The sequence below is a fragment of the Lissotriton vulgaris genome, chromosome 9, assembly GCF_964263255.1.
Source record: "Lissotriton vulgaris chromosome 9, aLisVul1.2, whole genome shotgun sequence".
NCBI lineage: Eukaryota > Metazoa > Chordata > Amphibia > Caudata > Salamandridae > Lissotriton > Lissotriton vulgaris.
Window position 1 is genome coordinate 905,655,945 of NC_141697.1, and position 17,166 is coordinate 905,673,110.

At 46.2% G+C, this 17,166-nt stretch overlaps 1 protein-coding gene across 3 annotated transcripts in view; it reads right to left on the reverse strand.

Moving 5' to 3' along the window:
* Positions 1–9,072: 9,072 nt before the first annotated feature.
* The window catches only part of LOC147692482 (Golgi-pH regulating cation channel-like), a 543,103-nt gene continuing 535,009 nt past the window's right edge, over positions 9,073–17,166 (reverse strand). For all 3 annotated transcript variants that reach the window (XM_086938693.1, XM_086938691.1, XM_086938692.1), the window contains exons 19-22: positions 16,466–16,530; positions 12,843–12,895; positions 11,335–11,365; positions 9,073–11,246 (exon numbers count right to left, since the gene is read on the reverse strand). In XM_086938693.1, the coding sequence (XP_086794819.1) occupies positions 11,205–11,246; positions 11,335–11,365; positions 12,843–12,895; positions 16,466–16,530 (191 nt within the window). In that variant the 3' untranslated portion in view covers positions 9,073–11,204. The remainder of the gene's footprint in view (positions 11,247–11,334; positions 11,366–12,842; positions 12,896–16,465; positions 16,531–17,166) is intronic.

Genomic DNA, 17,166 nt, shown 5'->3' on the forward strand with positions numbered 1-17,166 from the left:
CCTGGTTTCATGCCCCTTCTTGTTTACAAGAACTCTTGCCTGCAGCAGCGCATGCGCTGCAATGCAGGCTTCGACCTAAAGACAAAACACCCTGTAACACCACCACACGGAAGTGTTCTGATAGTATGTATTGAATGAGCGGATGTGAGTCCAATATGGGATGTAGTAAGCCATCTTATTTTGGTATTAGACAGTAAAGGTTATATGGCCCCTTTTAGTAGTAATGCCTTTACTTCTTTTTTCTGCAGATGTTGTGGATTTAGTATGTGTTTTCCTGGGGGGATATTTGGTGGCTGGTATGAGAGTTCTAGGTAATATTTCTGCCTGCCGATTTGCAGTACCATTGGTCTGTCATTAAGGCTCGCCGCAACTGGTAAAATTGTTTCAGTCTTCACCTGACTGGTGACTTATGATCAGGGAGAAGTTTGGGTAAGCCATTGTTTGGGTGTAGAGGCTCTCTTATGGGAAATAATACCAAAGCAAGAATAGTTATGGCTACGAACGGCCTCACAAATGCTAGCCCTGTAAGGTAATAGTTGTAGGCACTCACCCTCTAATGTTCAAACCATAAATATAATTGAACGGACTAAAACAAACAAAAGGGAGTGCCTCAAGAGTCCAACAATTGTATTGTAGAGTTTGTTATATTTTTTCCACCTCCTTTCATAAAGAACACTAGAAGAAGGTACCCGACGGTGGTGGCGAATCGTGCTACCCAGTCTCTGCTTACAGAACCTAATGGGGTGTGGATATTAAGCTGCGTTATTTATATATGGCCTTCAGCTATTGTTGTACGATAATTTCAGGAGCAATACGAGTGTTTCAAGAATTTCTGGGAGAACTGATTCCCTCACACCTAGACTTCGATGTGACATTGCTGCAAAGAAATGCATAAACCCCGATGAAGTCCTTTCAGAGGACAAAACACTTTGGCCGGGCTGTTTCATTGATGTTTTGAAGAATAATAAAGAGAATTGTTTTGAGACTTCATACTACTCAAGCTCCCATGTTATTTTGTTCTTAGAGAAGAGCACATTGGGATCAACATCATAGAATTATGTGCTCTTTGTGAAAGGAGGAGAAAAAAAGAGAACTAGCTCTACAATACAATTATTGGGCTTTCGAGGCACTCCCTTTTGTGTGTTCTTGTCTGCTCCCTTATTGGGTGTTCCTCAACTTTGTCCTCTATTTTCTATCAGCCTCTGTAGTACCCATGGTTTTGCTGATGGTACTGCTGTTGTTGGTGTTGGTATGAGGTACTGTCTCTAGTAGAAGGTTTGGCGGCCCCTCTTCCTTGGCAACACTGAAAAGGCTGCTGCTTCTGAGGTGTTGCCTGTAAGGCACCCATGGATTTTGCAGCATCTGTGTCTTTCTTTATTTTCTCTAGCTGTGTAGCTACAATTGGGCCAAAGAGGTGTTCCCCATCGAAGGGAACGTTCTGAATGGGTTGCTGCACTTACGGCTTGAACCCAGAGATGCATAACCATGTGCGTCTCCGTACGCATGATGGAGCAATTGATGCCTCTAGCAGCAGTGTCCGCTCCATCTAGTGCATATTAGATTGTTGCATTTGATATCCGCCTTCCTTCACTGACAAACTCTTCTCCTAGTTTTTTTATACTCCTCTGGGTGATGTTGCAGGAGGACCTGTATTTCATCCCAGGTTGCTCTGTTGTATCTAGAGCGTAGTCCCACAGAGTTCGCAATTTTTCAGTGGTTGGCGTGCCCTGTTGACACCCTTATGCCAGTGGTATCACTCTGGCTGCTCTCCTTGTGAGGAGGAAGAGCCTCTGCAGTGCCTTGTAATGCTGCTCTCTTTCTGGCAGTGGTGATGACTAGGGGGTGTGCTGGTGAAGGCCTATATTTTCACTCATTACGAGGGGTCAGCACTCTGGAGTTTACTGGGTCCTTGAATATGTCTTCGGAGACATTTAAGATTGATCCGGTCACATAGAGGTATTGCTCAGTGCGTTTTGTGCGCAATAGTCTCTCTACCAGGAAATCAGTCTATTCCTGTGCGGTATGCATTAGAAGTTTGTGGTACTCTGCTGCTCTTTGGATGACACTGTGATAGGACAATGTGTCAATGTGTCATTTGGTGGGGATGCCTCAGCGTCTGGCAAAACCACATCATAGTTATCCCTTGGGTCAGGGCTGTGGTGGGTGTCTTCATGTACCTCCTCTGACTCAACATCTTGGATAGCTATAGCTCCCACTTCCTCCTCCTGTGTTGGTGAGTGTGAGTATGTTTCTGGGGAGTCAGGCAGACTACAAGTCATTAGGCTTGTGGCCCTATGCTCAACTGCAACTCTTTTTGGTGGAGGCTGTGGCATATACTAGTTTTGTGCCCTTTTTTTGGCAGTCTTTGTGTTTTTTTCTGCATGTATTTGTGCAGTCCCTCAAAGACATTGCCCTCTTCCTCAGGTGGCATTTGAGTCTGTATCTTATGTTTCTTTGGAGCCAGTGAAATGGTAGTTGAGAAACTGTGTGTGGCTTGACTACCCCTGAAGCATGACTTTTCTTCTGTCCAAAAGCATGTCGATGTTCTTTCTCCTTTCTTGGAGTCGAGGCCTGCTTGGATTCAGAGCTGGTTGATGCCGAGCATTTCTTAGGACCTCAGTTTTTCCGTAGTTGAAGCTTGTTTGGAACTCTTCGGTGCTGAAGTATTCCTTGGTGCCGATTTGTGATTCAGTGCTAGTGTGGTGCTGGAGCCGTCTCCTTGTTTTGGCCTGGTTGCCTGATCGAGAACATTCTCGTCCCTTCTCAGCTCCGAGGCATACTTGCGATGTCAGCCTGAGCCCAAGGGATATGATGCACCCTGGCGAGGTGGGGGAGGTGTGTGCAAGATTGTCTTGGCATGTCGTGGACAAACAGTTCTCATGGTGTCTGGCGTTGTCCTGGTCTTCGGTCCCGACACAGGTACCAGAGTCTTTGGCGTGAGGTCTTCGACCTGCACCGGAGCATCTTCATCCCCGGAGGACGGATCGGAGGTGACATATGTATTGTTACTGAGGCCCCCAAATAACCACAGGACGCTGTTGTGTGGTAATTCGTATTTATTTAGGTTTCTATGTAGAGAGCGCCGAACCTGCCGTGCGATCCGCTCCGGCACTCGCGCTATTGATCCCTAGGCTGCGCGCGCATCTCTAAGATGGCCGCCGCCGCACGTCGCGTGGTCACGCAACGTGCGTACACTAGACCGCTACACTACATATCTCCCTTTTTTCCAAACAATGAAAACTGTACCTTACAGTCTGCCGCTCATGTCAAAGTCCTGGAACCTGGCTGGCTTGACCACTGCTCTACCCCTGCGGGTAAGTCTTAACGGGGTGGTCATGGTCTCTCTCACGGGAGTCTCTGCCCTGGCTCCCCCACTACTCGACGCAGCCAGGCTCTCCCTTGGTCCCCTTGAGTTGATCTCCTTCTCCGCTCTGGGACTTCTTCTATTGCTTCGCTCCTCGCCAGATTCTTCTCCTCCCATGTCTGCCTCTCCATCGAACCGTCCTTCTTCTACTCTAGGCTCCTCTGCGACATTCGATCCTCTTCCTGCTTGATCCCACTGTAGCACCTTGTTGCATCTCGCCATGCGGTCCTGTGACCACACATTTCCGTCACTCAGAGCGGCCCTGTCGTACACCTCCTTCACCTGCAACGGTTTGCTGTACTTGCTATCACCTTTTCTTTGCATCGTTGCCAACTTCACACGCACCCATTCACCTTCTTCCAGTCCTGTGTCCCTTACATTTCGCCGCTGGTCATAATGTTTTGCATAGATGGCCTGGGCATTCTCCAGGTTCGCCTGGACCACTGCCGGAGACCACTGGCTCACTATGGTCTTCTCCTTCCATACTCTATTGTCCTTCGTGAAAGGGTCACGACCTCTCAAGATTTGGAATGGGCTGTATCCTGTACCTGTGGGGGTGATCCTGTAGGCCCATATAATTTTCCATATCTCCTTCTCCCAGTCCTTGTTGTTTGCTATCGCTGCTTGCACCGAACCCATCACCACACGATTAAATCGTTCCACCAGACCGTTGCCTGCCGGGTGGTAGATCGACGTGTGCTTGGAGAGAATGCCATTTCTTTCCATGAAGTTATTCCATTTTTCCGAAGTGAACTGTGGCCCATTGTCGCTTGGGATCGACTTGGGAATACCCTCCCTCAGGAAAGTGTCGTCCAGGAAATTTAAGATTGTTTCCGCGTCCATAACTTCATCTACCCTCATCTCAGGCCACTTCGAGTATCTGTCAATGATGACACACACATATTTTTGTATGCCTTGTCCATCCAAGATTGGGCCCAAGACGTCGATGGCCAACTCCTCCCATGGGTTTTGTGGAGGATCAAATCTACCTAGTGCGGGGCGCAGTGGCTTGAGTGTTTTGTCTGCTCCCTGGCACTGTGGGCATTCTCTGACGTATCTTTCTGTTCTTAGGTCCATGCCAGGCCACCAATATCCTTGCTTGGTTCTCATTTTCATCTTGACTATCACCAGATGTCCTTCATGGAGTAACGCCAATAGTTTTTCCACTATGCCGTCGGGGGGAACAACCTTGTCTCCCCGATACACGAACACTCCTTGATCATCCACCGACAATTCCTCCCGAACATTCTGAGAGCTTCGCTGGTGTGTTTCATTTCTGGCCAGTCCTGCGTTATGTATCTCTTCACCTCCTGCATAATGCGGTCTTCATTATATGCTCCGTTCCACTCCTGGTTGCTGATAACCTTTTCTTGGTCATCTGTCAGAGCCACCATCTCTTCTCCACTCGCTTGGTCCTCTTCCCCTGGTTCCATGGCCGCCGCTCTACTCAAGTAGTCCGCCACTCTGTTACGACTGCCGGGAATGTACTCCACGTCGTACCTGAATTCCAGTAATTTTAATGTCATTTTTGAGATCCTGGGGTGGCCGCTGGATGTTAACACTTTCACCAAGGGCTTGTGGTCTGTTTTCAGTTGGAAGCGGGTGCCCCACAGGAATTGTCTGAATCTTGTCATGGCCCACACCACGGCCAGCATCTCCTTCTCTATGACACTGTATTTTTTCTCCGTGTCACTCAATGCGCGCGAGGCGAAGCTAAGCGTTTCCATCACTACCTGTCCTCGATCCTGCATCAACACGGCACCCAAGCCTTTATCACTGGCATCCGTGATTAGCACCGTTTTCCCTTGTGGATCATATCCTTGTAGGGGAATGGCTCTTACCACATCCTTCTTGATGCTCTCAAACTCCCCTTGTGCTTCCTCCGTCCAATGGAACACCGAGCTTTCTCTAGTAAGCTTCCTCATGTGGTGTGTCTTTGTTGCGAAATGCTGCACAAATTTACTGTAGTATTCCGCCATTCCTAAGAAGGACCTGACGTCTTCCTTGTTGGCAGGCGGGAGTGCGTCACATATCGCCTTCACGTTCTCTGCCTTGGGTGTGATGCCTTGCACACCAATCTCATGTCCCAAATACGTTACTGATTCCATGTCCAATCGGCATTTCACCCATTCAGCCGTTAGGCCCTTTCCCTCTAGTGTTTTCAGGACCTTCGTGAGCTTGGCATCGTGGTCAAATTTGTCTCGCCCCATCACCAGAATATCATCCTGGATATATTGGATGCCGTCCATGTTCTTAAACAATTGGTTCACAAGTTTCTGAAACACCGCTGCCGCTGAAGCTAGGCCGAACGGCATGCGGCGGAACTGGTAGCACCCGAAGGGGGTTATGAATGATGTTAACCTTCTGCTCTCCGGGTGCAGGGCGATATGATGGTATGCGGATGTCAAGTCAATGGTAGAGTACCATTTGATGCCTCTCGTCATGGCTAGCATCTCTTCAATTCTTGGCAAGGGAAATTTCTCTACCACAATGTTTTTATTCAGCTCTCGCAGGTCTACGCAGAGCCTGACCTTTCCACTGGGTTTCATGACCACTACCAATGGCGCCAGCCACTCGGCGCATGTGATTGGTTCGATTATTCCTCTCTTTTCTAGTTCCTGTAGCTCCACTTGCACAGCCTCTCTCACTGCCAGCGGTACGTTCCTCACCTTGTGAGCCACCGGAATGGCGAGTGCCTTGAGGATAATCTTGTGCGCAAACTTCTCTAGCTTGCCCACGGTGCCTCCGAAGACTTTGGGAAATTCTGCCTTCCACTTATCTAAGTCTGGCCATGCTTCCAGTTCTGTGAGCAGGATTTGCTCCTTGCCACCCGGGTCCAGTTTGATGCCCAAGTCGCCTTGGTCCAGCCATCCCAGCACTGATGGACCTTTCTCCGATATGTACAGCTTACAGTAGGCCCTGCGTCCTCTAAATTAAAATTTCAATGGTCTGAACCCCAACATGGGTATGGGGTCCCCATTGTACGCGACCGGCCTGATGTCCAATTTCTCTAGGTCCGGGCCTAGGTGCAGCTCAAAGGTGTCGTTCCACACGGCACACTGGAAAATGGTGTAGGGTGATCCTGAGTCCGCCACCATACTTATCGGTACGCCACCAATAGTCATGTCCAGTACCGGCTTGGTCGACCTTTTGTTGTCCACACTCAACACGTGGTCATAGATGCAGAGTACCGTGTCTTCCTCTCCGTGGTCTTCCCCTTCTCTGTCCTCTTGTCCTTGGTCAATGTATTTAACCATGCTTTTGGAGGATTTCCTTCGGCATACCTTTTCATAGTGCCCTATGATTCCACAATACGTACATTTGGCGCGAAACGCTGGGCATTTTCTGTCGTGAGCCTCATGCGCCCAACTTCCACATCTATAGCACGATTTCTTGTAGTTTACCGTCTGTCTACCTGGTGGTCCTGGGTTCCCTTGCCACCTGTTTGGTCCCTTCGAAGGGGGTCCTTTGCTCCTGTTTTCCTTGTGGCGCTCCATCATCAATCTTGTTCACCATCGGGCTCACCGCAGCTTACCTTTTTGTCGCTTCTGCGCACCTCCGCACCAATTCCGCTCTCCTGACAATTATCATCACTTCCTGCAGTGTGGCGGCGCCACTGGCCCATAGCTGGTCTTATACTGCAGCGCTCGTTGTGTGCATTACAATCTGGTCCTTGATGAATTCATCTTGGAATGTATCGTATCTACATGTGGACGCCAGCTTTCTCAATGCAGTGACATATTCTTCTACCGACTCTCCTGGAAGTTGCTTCCTCTGCTGGAAATTGTACCTGTCTATTGACACGCAAACAGTGGGTTTATAATGTTCGTTCAACTCCTCGATAGCATGAGCATACACATCATCGTCTGTGCTTGCTCATGGTTTGGGTACCAAACTCTTGAAAATCCTTAACCCCTCCGGGCCTAGATTATGCAATAGTATCCGTCTCTTTCGTTTGCTGGAGAACTTCTCCTCATTCTCGTCCTCCAACACTTCGATGAAATTGTCTATGTAGTCTCTCCAATCCTCCCACTTCATGAGAGGCTCCCCTGGTTTAGGTAGGAACTGTACAGGGGCCGTCGCTGACGCTGTTTGCATGCTCATCTTTTCGCGCCTTTCTGTGGCTGGGGTGTCTCTGTGGCTATTAGGGCTACCTGGTGCGCTGTTCTCCTATTGATATTCTGTCTGTAATTGGGGGGTCTCTTGTTCTGCCCCTTCGCTGTCCCTGGAGGTAGCCAGCGCTCCTGCTCCCTGTGGTTTAGCGTCGTGGGGTGCCCCAGCCAATGTGCTCCCTTCTCAGTCCTATCTTCTCCCCCAGTGCTGAAGTCGCCTACCTTCTTGGGGTTATGGGCTCTGCCACGCTCTCTGGTGTCCGTCCTGCTGTGTGCGGTCTCGTTTTCTGGTGGCCTGTGGTTTTGCTGGTGCCAGTTCGTTGGTCACCCTGGTCTAGCTCGATTTCTAATGAGTATTTCTCTTTGTTGCAGGGGGGGGGGGGGTTCTTCCTTCCTGCTATCCCACTCTCGTCGCCATTGTAATGTTACTGAGGCCCCCAAATAACCACAGGACGCTGTTGTGTGGTAATTCGTATTTATTTAGGTTTCTATGTAGAGAGCGCCGAACCTGCCGTGCGATCCGCTCCGGCACCCGCGCTAATGATCCCTAGGGTGCGCGCGCATCTCTAAGATGGCCACCGCCGCACGTCGCGTAGTCACGCAACGTGCGTACACTAGACCGCTACACTACAACATAGTGTGAGCTGGCGATGACTAATCCACTTACTGTTCGTGCACCAGTCTCGATATCTTCTTCGCTACCGTGTGAGAACTCGGCCTCCGCTGCTAGCGCCGTGGTGTGTGCCTGGCGTCTATCTGCTGGTCCGAAGCATTTTTTTGTTTTTAGATAAGTCGCAGACTGCGCAATCCTCTTCCTTATGCTCAGGAGAAAAACTCAGGATACAGGTGAATGTTTTAATGTGCGCACTTGGCAACTTTCTACTCTGTAGGCTGCATAGGCGTCGAAACCTGGAGCTGTTGAACGTGCGCAATACCTCGAGGGAGAGGAGAGAGGACGCACAACGCAGATCATAAAACTTCCTAGAGAAAAACAACTTGCAGAGTCCGGGCCAAACACTAGATGACAGGAGTGTGCATGGCATGTGTATCTGCAGCCAACACATGCTACGAATATAGAGAACCCGACTGCAGTTTCCGCAAGTACTAAGGCCCATCAAGATCTATTTGGAGACGGTTTTATCCAAGACGAGAATAAACACTGTTTATCTGTATTTTAGAATAGCACATATGAGGACATAGGCTTCTCTACTATGCAAGTTTCCCTCCCCAATCCTTAGCATACTACTTATCCATGTTAACTGTTGCTAAAACAAACAGTTCTCCATAGAGCCTGTTTTACCTTAAGTGCACTTCCACTTAGAGTCTAGTTATTCTTTCTTAGTCTTTTTTCAACTGTCAGTTTACCATGAAAGATTCTCAGTTATTTGTTCTTTTACTTCATTTGTGCCTTTCTATCCAACTCAACTAAGCCATTCTCACTTTGAAACGTTCAAGGTGTCAGAACCACACATAGTATATAAAAGACACTTTGCGATTCACTGATTTTAGCAGTCTCACTGCATTTTCCTTGTGCTATTGACAAGTCATTATCATCTACAATCAAACACCAGGACACTAAAGAAAGACCACAGCAAGTTTCACATGATGGAATTTAATACAAAAAAAATATATACTTTACGTCATTGCGCAATGTCCACATTGTAACCAGCGTGCATAGTCAAGTAGACACAAGAGCTGCTGCCCTTCACCGTTAGCCCACCATAAAAGGTTTGCATAAATCTTTGAAAAAGCTAAAGTGGGGTCTCTCTGGCATTTTTATGGCTAAAGTCAGAAATGTGCCACCGGTTGACCTATTCATTGCTCAGGCTGACCTCTTCATTGCTCAGGCGGAGTTGGACACATGAAACATTGGGATATCTGAGTGCTATTGTATATTTCAACTATCAGTGTCTTGCCATATTGTCCTCTAGCTGTGCTCATTAATGTAGCCAGAAAGAAGTATGAGCTACAGGTATAACAGGCAGACACAGTGACTAAAGTTCAAGCCCACTTGAGATCTCTGTAGGCCTTTGCCTTCTCTGTGAAGAGAAAAAATGTGTGTTTCATGTGACCTACCAAAGAAAAAAGTCAACTTCATAGAGTCTGAATAGATCGGGACCACTTAGAGGGAATGGGAAATTTGAAAATCTATGAATGACTTCCAAGGCAAAAGTACACATGATGAATGTGCGGATGGGAGACAGATCTCCATGGTATACGGTGGAGGCAAAAAAGGATGCATTCTTGCATGGAACTTGAGATGTGTACAGAAGTTATGCCAAGTCTACTCCCTCGTTGTACAAGCAGTTGAAACAAAGAACATGCTCTCGGTGGCCCTTGAGGTGATCACAACTGCCCATGGCACATGAAGGGATATACAGCATGAAGACATATTTCCACAACTGTACTTGTATTGATGTGGCAATGGAAAAACATGCAAACCTTTACTCAAAATATTTCTTGTGTCGTTGAATAATACTTGGTGGAGTAATATAGCATGCCTGGACTGGGACATGAAGTAACACATGAACCAATGTTTCTGATCATAAATGGGTTGGGGGCGAGGGGAATGCCAACCAAGCCCAAAAGGAACAAAGCCAAATATATCCCAATTAATTGAAGGCAAAGAAATAAACGACAATCGTTAAAGATCCCAATATCCAAAGTGAACACTTAAAACCACTGGAATTGTTACTGAGAAAATTCCTATTAGTTATCCATGGAGATTAAAGAAAGTGATGCATAAAACCGTAAGCTGCTCCACATCTGTACCACACTCTTCCCAGACCATAGCAGTTTGCAAGGCACTTCCTTCCCACTAAAAATATATATATCACATCTGTTTTCCATGTCTCACAAACTATCACCTTGCTCTGCAATACTGTTAATCTCACATTAGCACCTCAAATGCTTCCTCCACCACTATAACATCACCTCCTAATATTGCTCCTCTCGTCTTACCACCTCACAGCAGACATGAATTGGTCACGTTATCTCTCACCACATCTGCACTTTCTCTAACACCGTATCAATATGTTCCTGTAATAACACCTAACCACACTCCAAGACAATGGTCTATGCTGTCTCATGTAATACGTCACTGGGAGAGGTCTTCAGTGCCACACATACCATGACTCCCGATAATGCCCTAGCAAGATGTCTGCCCTGAATACACAACACAATCACATAATGTGACAGTGAATCATCCTGTCAATTGTGCCTATCTCAATCCCTCTCTTTAACAGCTCCTGGCGTAATATTGTTTTAACGTGTGTAATGGGCTACACGCCTCTTTTCTAATGGGGTTCTCTACTCAATTTCTCACAAGTGTGTACGGGCTTTAGTCCAACTTTGGTCTCACATTTGTCTTCAAAGATCTTCTCTGTAAAATATACTTTGTGACGCATACAAAGTTCACTGTTAAATAGTAATTTGCAACATTTCAAAATGTAATCCTTCGGCGTGTATAAAAACATGTTGAAACAGGCTTTGTTTCTTAGCAAATTGTAAAGCAAAAAGGAATTCCTGCCACTTCCTCGTACGCTCCCGTCATGAATGGTTCACCAGAATCTTTTGGTGTGCTGCAAAGCAGATTAAGTGCCAAGGTAATAAAATAATTCTTCTTAACATATACAAATATGTACAAATGCACCCTGCATTCATTTCCATCTGAAATCCATCTGCGTATGATGCATTGATCCAAAAATACTCCAAAGGTAATATCAACCTCATTCCATTTTTGACATTTCAAACTTTGTCGTCACTATTTCCTAAATGTAAAGAAAAGGGAGAAGTCAGTATAACTTATCTAGTGCAAAAAAGATTACAAAGCAATTATTGCTGTGTAAAATAGTGTACCTCATCAGAATCCAGCAGAGGAGGTAGGACCCTGCAAAATAAATAGAAAACATAAATACAGAAGGAAAATTGAACGTGAGGAGTCAAGTATTCCTATATATCAGCAAATAGTCATGAAAGGTTATCTTAGTGTTGCTAGAAGTGACAATTTCAAGAAACCACTATTTTTTGAAGAATTGAGAACAGCTCCAAAAGTTCTGTTGTTAAACACAAATTATATATTACTAAGAGTTTCTTTTTTTATTTTAATTAATATGTTGTATTCTCATGAATGCAATTTATAATGATTATTTAACCTAAACATGTTAACATTTTTATTGTTGTTGATGGAATGTACTAGACGCCACAGGTACACCAATATCTCAGGGATCACAGCATGATATTCTCAGTCTCTCAACAGTATTACTTTACGTATTCAGTTGCATTGGCTCTTGTATTTCTTGTTTAATGCTGGGATCTGAAGTATTCTATTGTAAGAAGTATGGGCATGCCAAATGTATTAGTTGAATGTTAGAGATATGTATTATCATGTGTGCTAATGTATTTACTGGAACTAAGGAAACATTTTCCTACCTGAACTTGGTGTATGGAGAGGTGATAAAACCAGGGTTCATAAATTAGCTCGCTCGCTTGCTTCATAAAGGTTTGAACTGATTTCTGTACCGTACGGTTGTATTAAAGTGAAGTTATTTTAGTTAAATTAACTAAAGTGATAATCTCGTAACTTCATGGCTTCGAGGTTTCCATATTGGCAGTGCAAGACAAGACTTGCGGAGATACAGGCATTTCAATATTACCTCTAGGGGTCGTCCAAGGAAAGACACAGGTTTTGCAAGACGGAGGTGCAGTGATTTAAATGATGAACCCACAGATCAGCACAGTGTGTGAGGGTCCCATACCCAATATATAATCCTTGAAATGCTGACACTTCAGATTTGCTTTTCAATTGCACAATGTCCTACCTGGTCAACCTCACCAGTTCTGGTAATCCTATACCCATTTGTTTTGAACTCCAGAGCTCTTCAAAATTATTATCCCATATGATGCTGTACATGGCCATAGGCAGAGCTAAAGCACTTTCATATAGCTTTTCGGCCAAAACCAAAGATTTGTTTTGAAGAAAAACTAAAATAACACCACCGATGAGGTTGGGCAAGGCAGATTCTCAGTTAATTTAAGTAAAGAGAATGGTAAAGTTGTCACCTACGTAATGTTGATGGGAGCATCCTAATCATTAAACATTAATAATATTGGGCACCACTGGAGGGGGCCTTTTTCTTCAACTTTTGCCAGCAATGCTAAGGAAAATATTACACTGCAGCACATTTCTTAAACTTGACTTTGCCTTAGGCTCTCAAATCTGCTCCAGGTTGGCATGCAACACCACTGGGCACTAGTGAACCATTGCTGCTTCGTGTCCTGTAGTTTCCCACTAGTAGCGCTCCAGGTATTCGAACCGTTGTTATTCTAGCAAGAAATTAATGAGTAACGCTTTAAGATAAACGTACACATCTGCCATAGAAGACGGGATATTTTCCTCCACCCACTTCAAATCTTCATCCTGCACATATGAGGAAACAAAACAATCTGCAGTTAGATGGGACCCTCACCTTTCACGGATGCAAACAAAGGGTTAAGTGACAACAAAAAACAGAACAACCTCCCCCCCCCCCCCCCCCCCCCCCCCCCCAACTATCGGTAGTATTTGGGAAAGGGCTGTATTTGTGCACTCTTGGCACTTAGAATAAGAATATAAATGTTTATGTCCTTTGCTGCAAATGTACAGTACCTGCGTTGATGATCAGACTTGTTAGTGTAAGTACCAAAAACAAAAAATAACATTTGATGTGCAGACACAATATGGAGTTCACATATATTACTCTCCATTCACATTATAATTCATTCGAACCCTTCTAGAGCATACACAAAAAAAAAATACATTTGCATCTCTAGACTATTTCATTTGGTGTAGACTTGGAGATACTAAAAAACGATAAAAGTTCATCATCTTGGTCATGTTCCTTGGAGGTAGATACTTCAAACAGCAGGAATATCCTCTACTGTCTCCATCTCCGGCCTCCTTGTGTATCGGCCTCCCGCAGCGCTGGGGAACTTCGTAGACTCTCTTATGGAGGCTGTTATTCCACTGGCTGCCGCCTCGTTCAACTTTGTTATTCTTGGGGACTTCAACCTTCATTTTGATGACCCCAGTGATGTAGTAGCAAGAGATGTGCTAAGCTCACTTGGTGCACTAGACTTACACCTTGCTAATGTGGGAGCTACTCATAATAGAGGTCATCAGCTTGATGCGGTTCTTGCTAATTCTGCGAACCTGCAAGCTCTCCAGATGTTGGCTCTCCCCTGGACGGATCACCATCTTATTCCGTTTAGTTGGCTGCTGGGGAACCAGAGAGACTCCGCACCTAGACAACATACTGTAGAACGACTCTGGTCGAAGCTGCCGGTGGACAGTTGGGCGGAAGAGCTTGCTAGAACCTGTCCTTACCTTGTTGATGACCCCAATATCGCTGATCAGCATTTGGGTGAATGGCTTACTAACTCTCTGGACTTACTGATTCCTAATAAAAGGAGGCTTGTCAGGGAGAGAAGAATTGGCTCTGCCCCTTGGTATACCTCCGAACTTAGGAGTTTCAGAACCTCCTGTAAAAGGCTTGAACGTGCCTGGAGGAGAGAGCAGACGGAAGGAAGCCGGGCCAACTATAAAAGAGAGATGAGGAAATATAAAAGTGCACTGAAGGTTGCTAAAAAGAACTTTTTTAGCGATAGGATTGAGAGGGCAAGTAATTCTTCAGGAGAATCGTTCAGAATTTTTCAGGATCTTCTGAAAGCCCCGGTCCCGCCAGTTGTGCATGACAATCCCAAAGAAAAATGTGAGGAATTGGCTAGCTTCTTCCATTCTAAAATAGAGAAAATATTATCCTCCTTGCCCGATATCCCTCAAATCCCGGAGCCGGCTGCTTGTCAAATATCATGCCCAATTGAGCTAGCCCATTTTGGTCCCTTTTCAGAAGAGGAGGTGATAAAAGTCCTGCTAGAGCTGCAGAGTGGATCTCCAAGTGACCCGGTGCCCATAAAATACCTCAAGCTTGTGGCCAATACTCTGTCTACCCCGCTGACCGACCTCCTAAATCTGTCACTTGTTCATGGCACAGTGCCCCAGCGATGGAAAAAGGCAGTGGTAAAAGCCTTATTGAAGAAGCCAGGATTGGACCCAGCCAACTTGACCAACTTCAGGCCTATTTCACTTCTGCCTGGGTTCTCTAAAGTTGCAGAGAAACTGGTTAACCGCCAGCTCTCTCACCATCTAGAGTCCAACCACCTGTTGGGAGACTCCCAGACTGGTTTCCGTCCCGGCCAGGGAACAGACACAGCCTTGTTGGCAGTAGTGGAGGAAGCTAGGTGCACTCTAGATACAGGAGGGTCAGTGGCAGTGATCCTCCTGGACTTGAGTGCTGCCTTTGACACCGTGAGTCATCAGGTGCTCCTCCAACGTCTGTCAGAGGTAGGTGTCTCAGGGACGGCCTTGAAATGGTTGGGATCTTTTCTCTCCAACCGTTTCTACCAAGTCTGGGAAGGAGCAGAGCAGTCTGCCCTATTTCCCCTTCAATGTGGAGTCCCGCAGGGCTCATCGCTGAGCCCTACCTTATTTAATATATATATGACTCCACTTGAAAGAGTGGTCGCCCCTTCGGGGGTGAAGATCATCAGCTATGCTGATGATACTCAGCTGGTGGTGGGCCTTACTCAGCTGGCAGAACAACCTGAGGTGTTACACGACTGCCTTGCCAATGTCTATCGCTGGATGTCTAACTCTGCCTTAAAGCTTAATGGAGGAAAAACTGAGCTGATGCTCCTGGGCAATTCCAGTCCCTCCATTATTGCTAGCTGTTGGCCCCGGTCTCTTGGTGAGCCACCATCTCCCAAGAAGGAGATCAAGTCCTTGGGAGTATGGTTGGAGGAAGATCTGTCCTTCAGGACCCACGCCAAGAAGACCGCGGGGGTTTGCTTCGGTCTACTGAGGTCAGCCCGAAAGGTGTTACCACTGCTTCCTGATCCAGCAAAGAAGCTTCTGGTATGTGGTTTAATCCTATCGAGGCTCGACTATGGGAATGCGCTGTTCCTCGGCGCTCCCGAAGCGACCTTTAAAACCCTCCAACAGGTGCAAAACGCAGCGGCTAGACTTCTTATGGATGTTCCTAGAAGACAGTCTGCTGCCCCGGCCCTTAAGACGCTTCATTGGCTCCCCGTGAAGGAGCGGGTGAAGTTTAAAGCGCTATGCACGGCCCACAAAATTCTGCATGGCAAAGGCCCCCCCATCCTTTCTAACATGGCCCGTCCGTATAAGCCCCCACGTCTTTTACGCTCGGACCAAAAACATCTGCTGCAGTCAGCGAGAGTAAGGAGAGTTCGATCTGGGGGCAGGCGTTTCTCTGTGCAGGTGGCGACTCTGTGGAACTCTTTGCCCCTCAAGATTCGCTCTGAGCCCAAGATCCTACTATTTAGGAAACTTCTTAAGACCTACCTGTTTCCACAGTAGGGATTAGTTGAGTCTCTCCTTTTGGTCTGTCTGCGCCGGGATGCCCCAGGGTAAGCTGAGCGCATTATAAGTTTCATATTATTATTATTATTATTATTATCTGCACCAGAGCTTCCAACCTAGCACATTATGGGAAGAGATGTGGTCCAGTGGCACGAGCTGCTTCCTTTGGACCCGAGGACACAGGTTTGAATCCTCGCCTCAGCGCTAGAACCAATGTTGTGCGATTCTGGGCTAATCACAATCTCTCTGTGCCTGCCTAGATGTGTGTAAAATGTATATGTGTAACCCCACTACCTACGACATTCTCCAAAACCCTTATCGAATGTACAGCACTCCACCGCTTCAAAGCTAGGTTTGTGCTATATAAATACATATATACATACATAGTGAGTTTTCCCAATTCACAAGTCTCATACTATCCATTACTATTATGGCCTTGGCCATGCTAACAACTAGACCTCTCAGCTTCCCAATCAAGACCAACACTGATGCTACACTGCATTTGTGTGATCACTCATGAGGTTTTCCTCACAGCTTTCCCCCCCCAAAGTTTTCTTAAAAGCCTCTTACCACACTTCTGGCTTTCAGGATCCCATTAGGCTCATTCTTCGATCCCCTCATCTTCATCCCCTCAGCTGTGAAAGACAGAAAAGTTACTTGCCTGTGTCTACTCCATTCTTATCCATAACTAAGCCATGTACCAAAACATGCAATCACTGTGACAGCAGGTCGGAGGGGAAACATGCTTTACCACGTGGGCATTACAAAGCAATGCCTTTACCACACATCCTTTACCACGCAATGCCTTTCCACGCATACCTTTACGATGAAATGGTAAGTATATATAAGGTACGTGTGCATGTGGAAAAAAACTAAAGTTACAGGGAGGTTATTGTTAGGAAATAGAATTTAAAACACCTTAGAAATTCACAAAAAAATCAAAGGTTGTAGGGACATTCATTTATTATTCACTTATTTGGTTGCTGTGTCTGGTGGCTCAGTGGACCAATGCGTCCACTGCAGGGGCCTGTGTTTGACCTTAAGGGTCAAAGGTTCAAATCCTGGTGGGTCCACTCAGCCTTTCATCTATCTGAGGTCAATGAAATAAGTACCATTGAGTTGGGTAACATTAAACATCTGTTATTCAGCGCCAAGATACCGAAGGGTGAATGTGCGCTTTGCAAATACATGTTATGTTATTTGCTATTTCATTTTTTCTGTGTTTTCCAGTCCCAAGGGTCCGCGAATGGAGCCACAGGACTCCAACGACC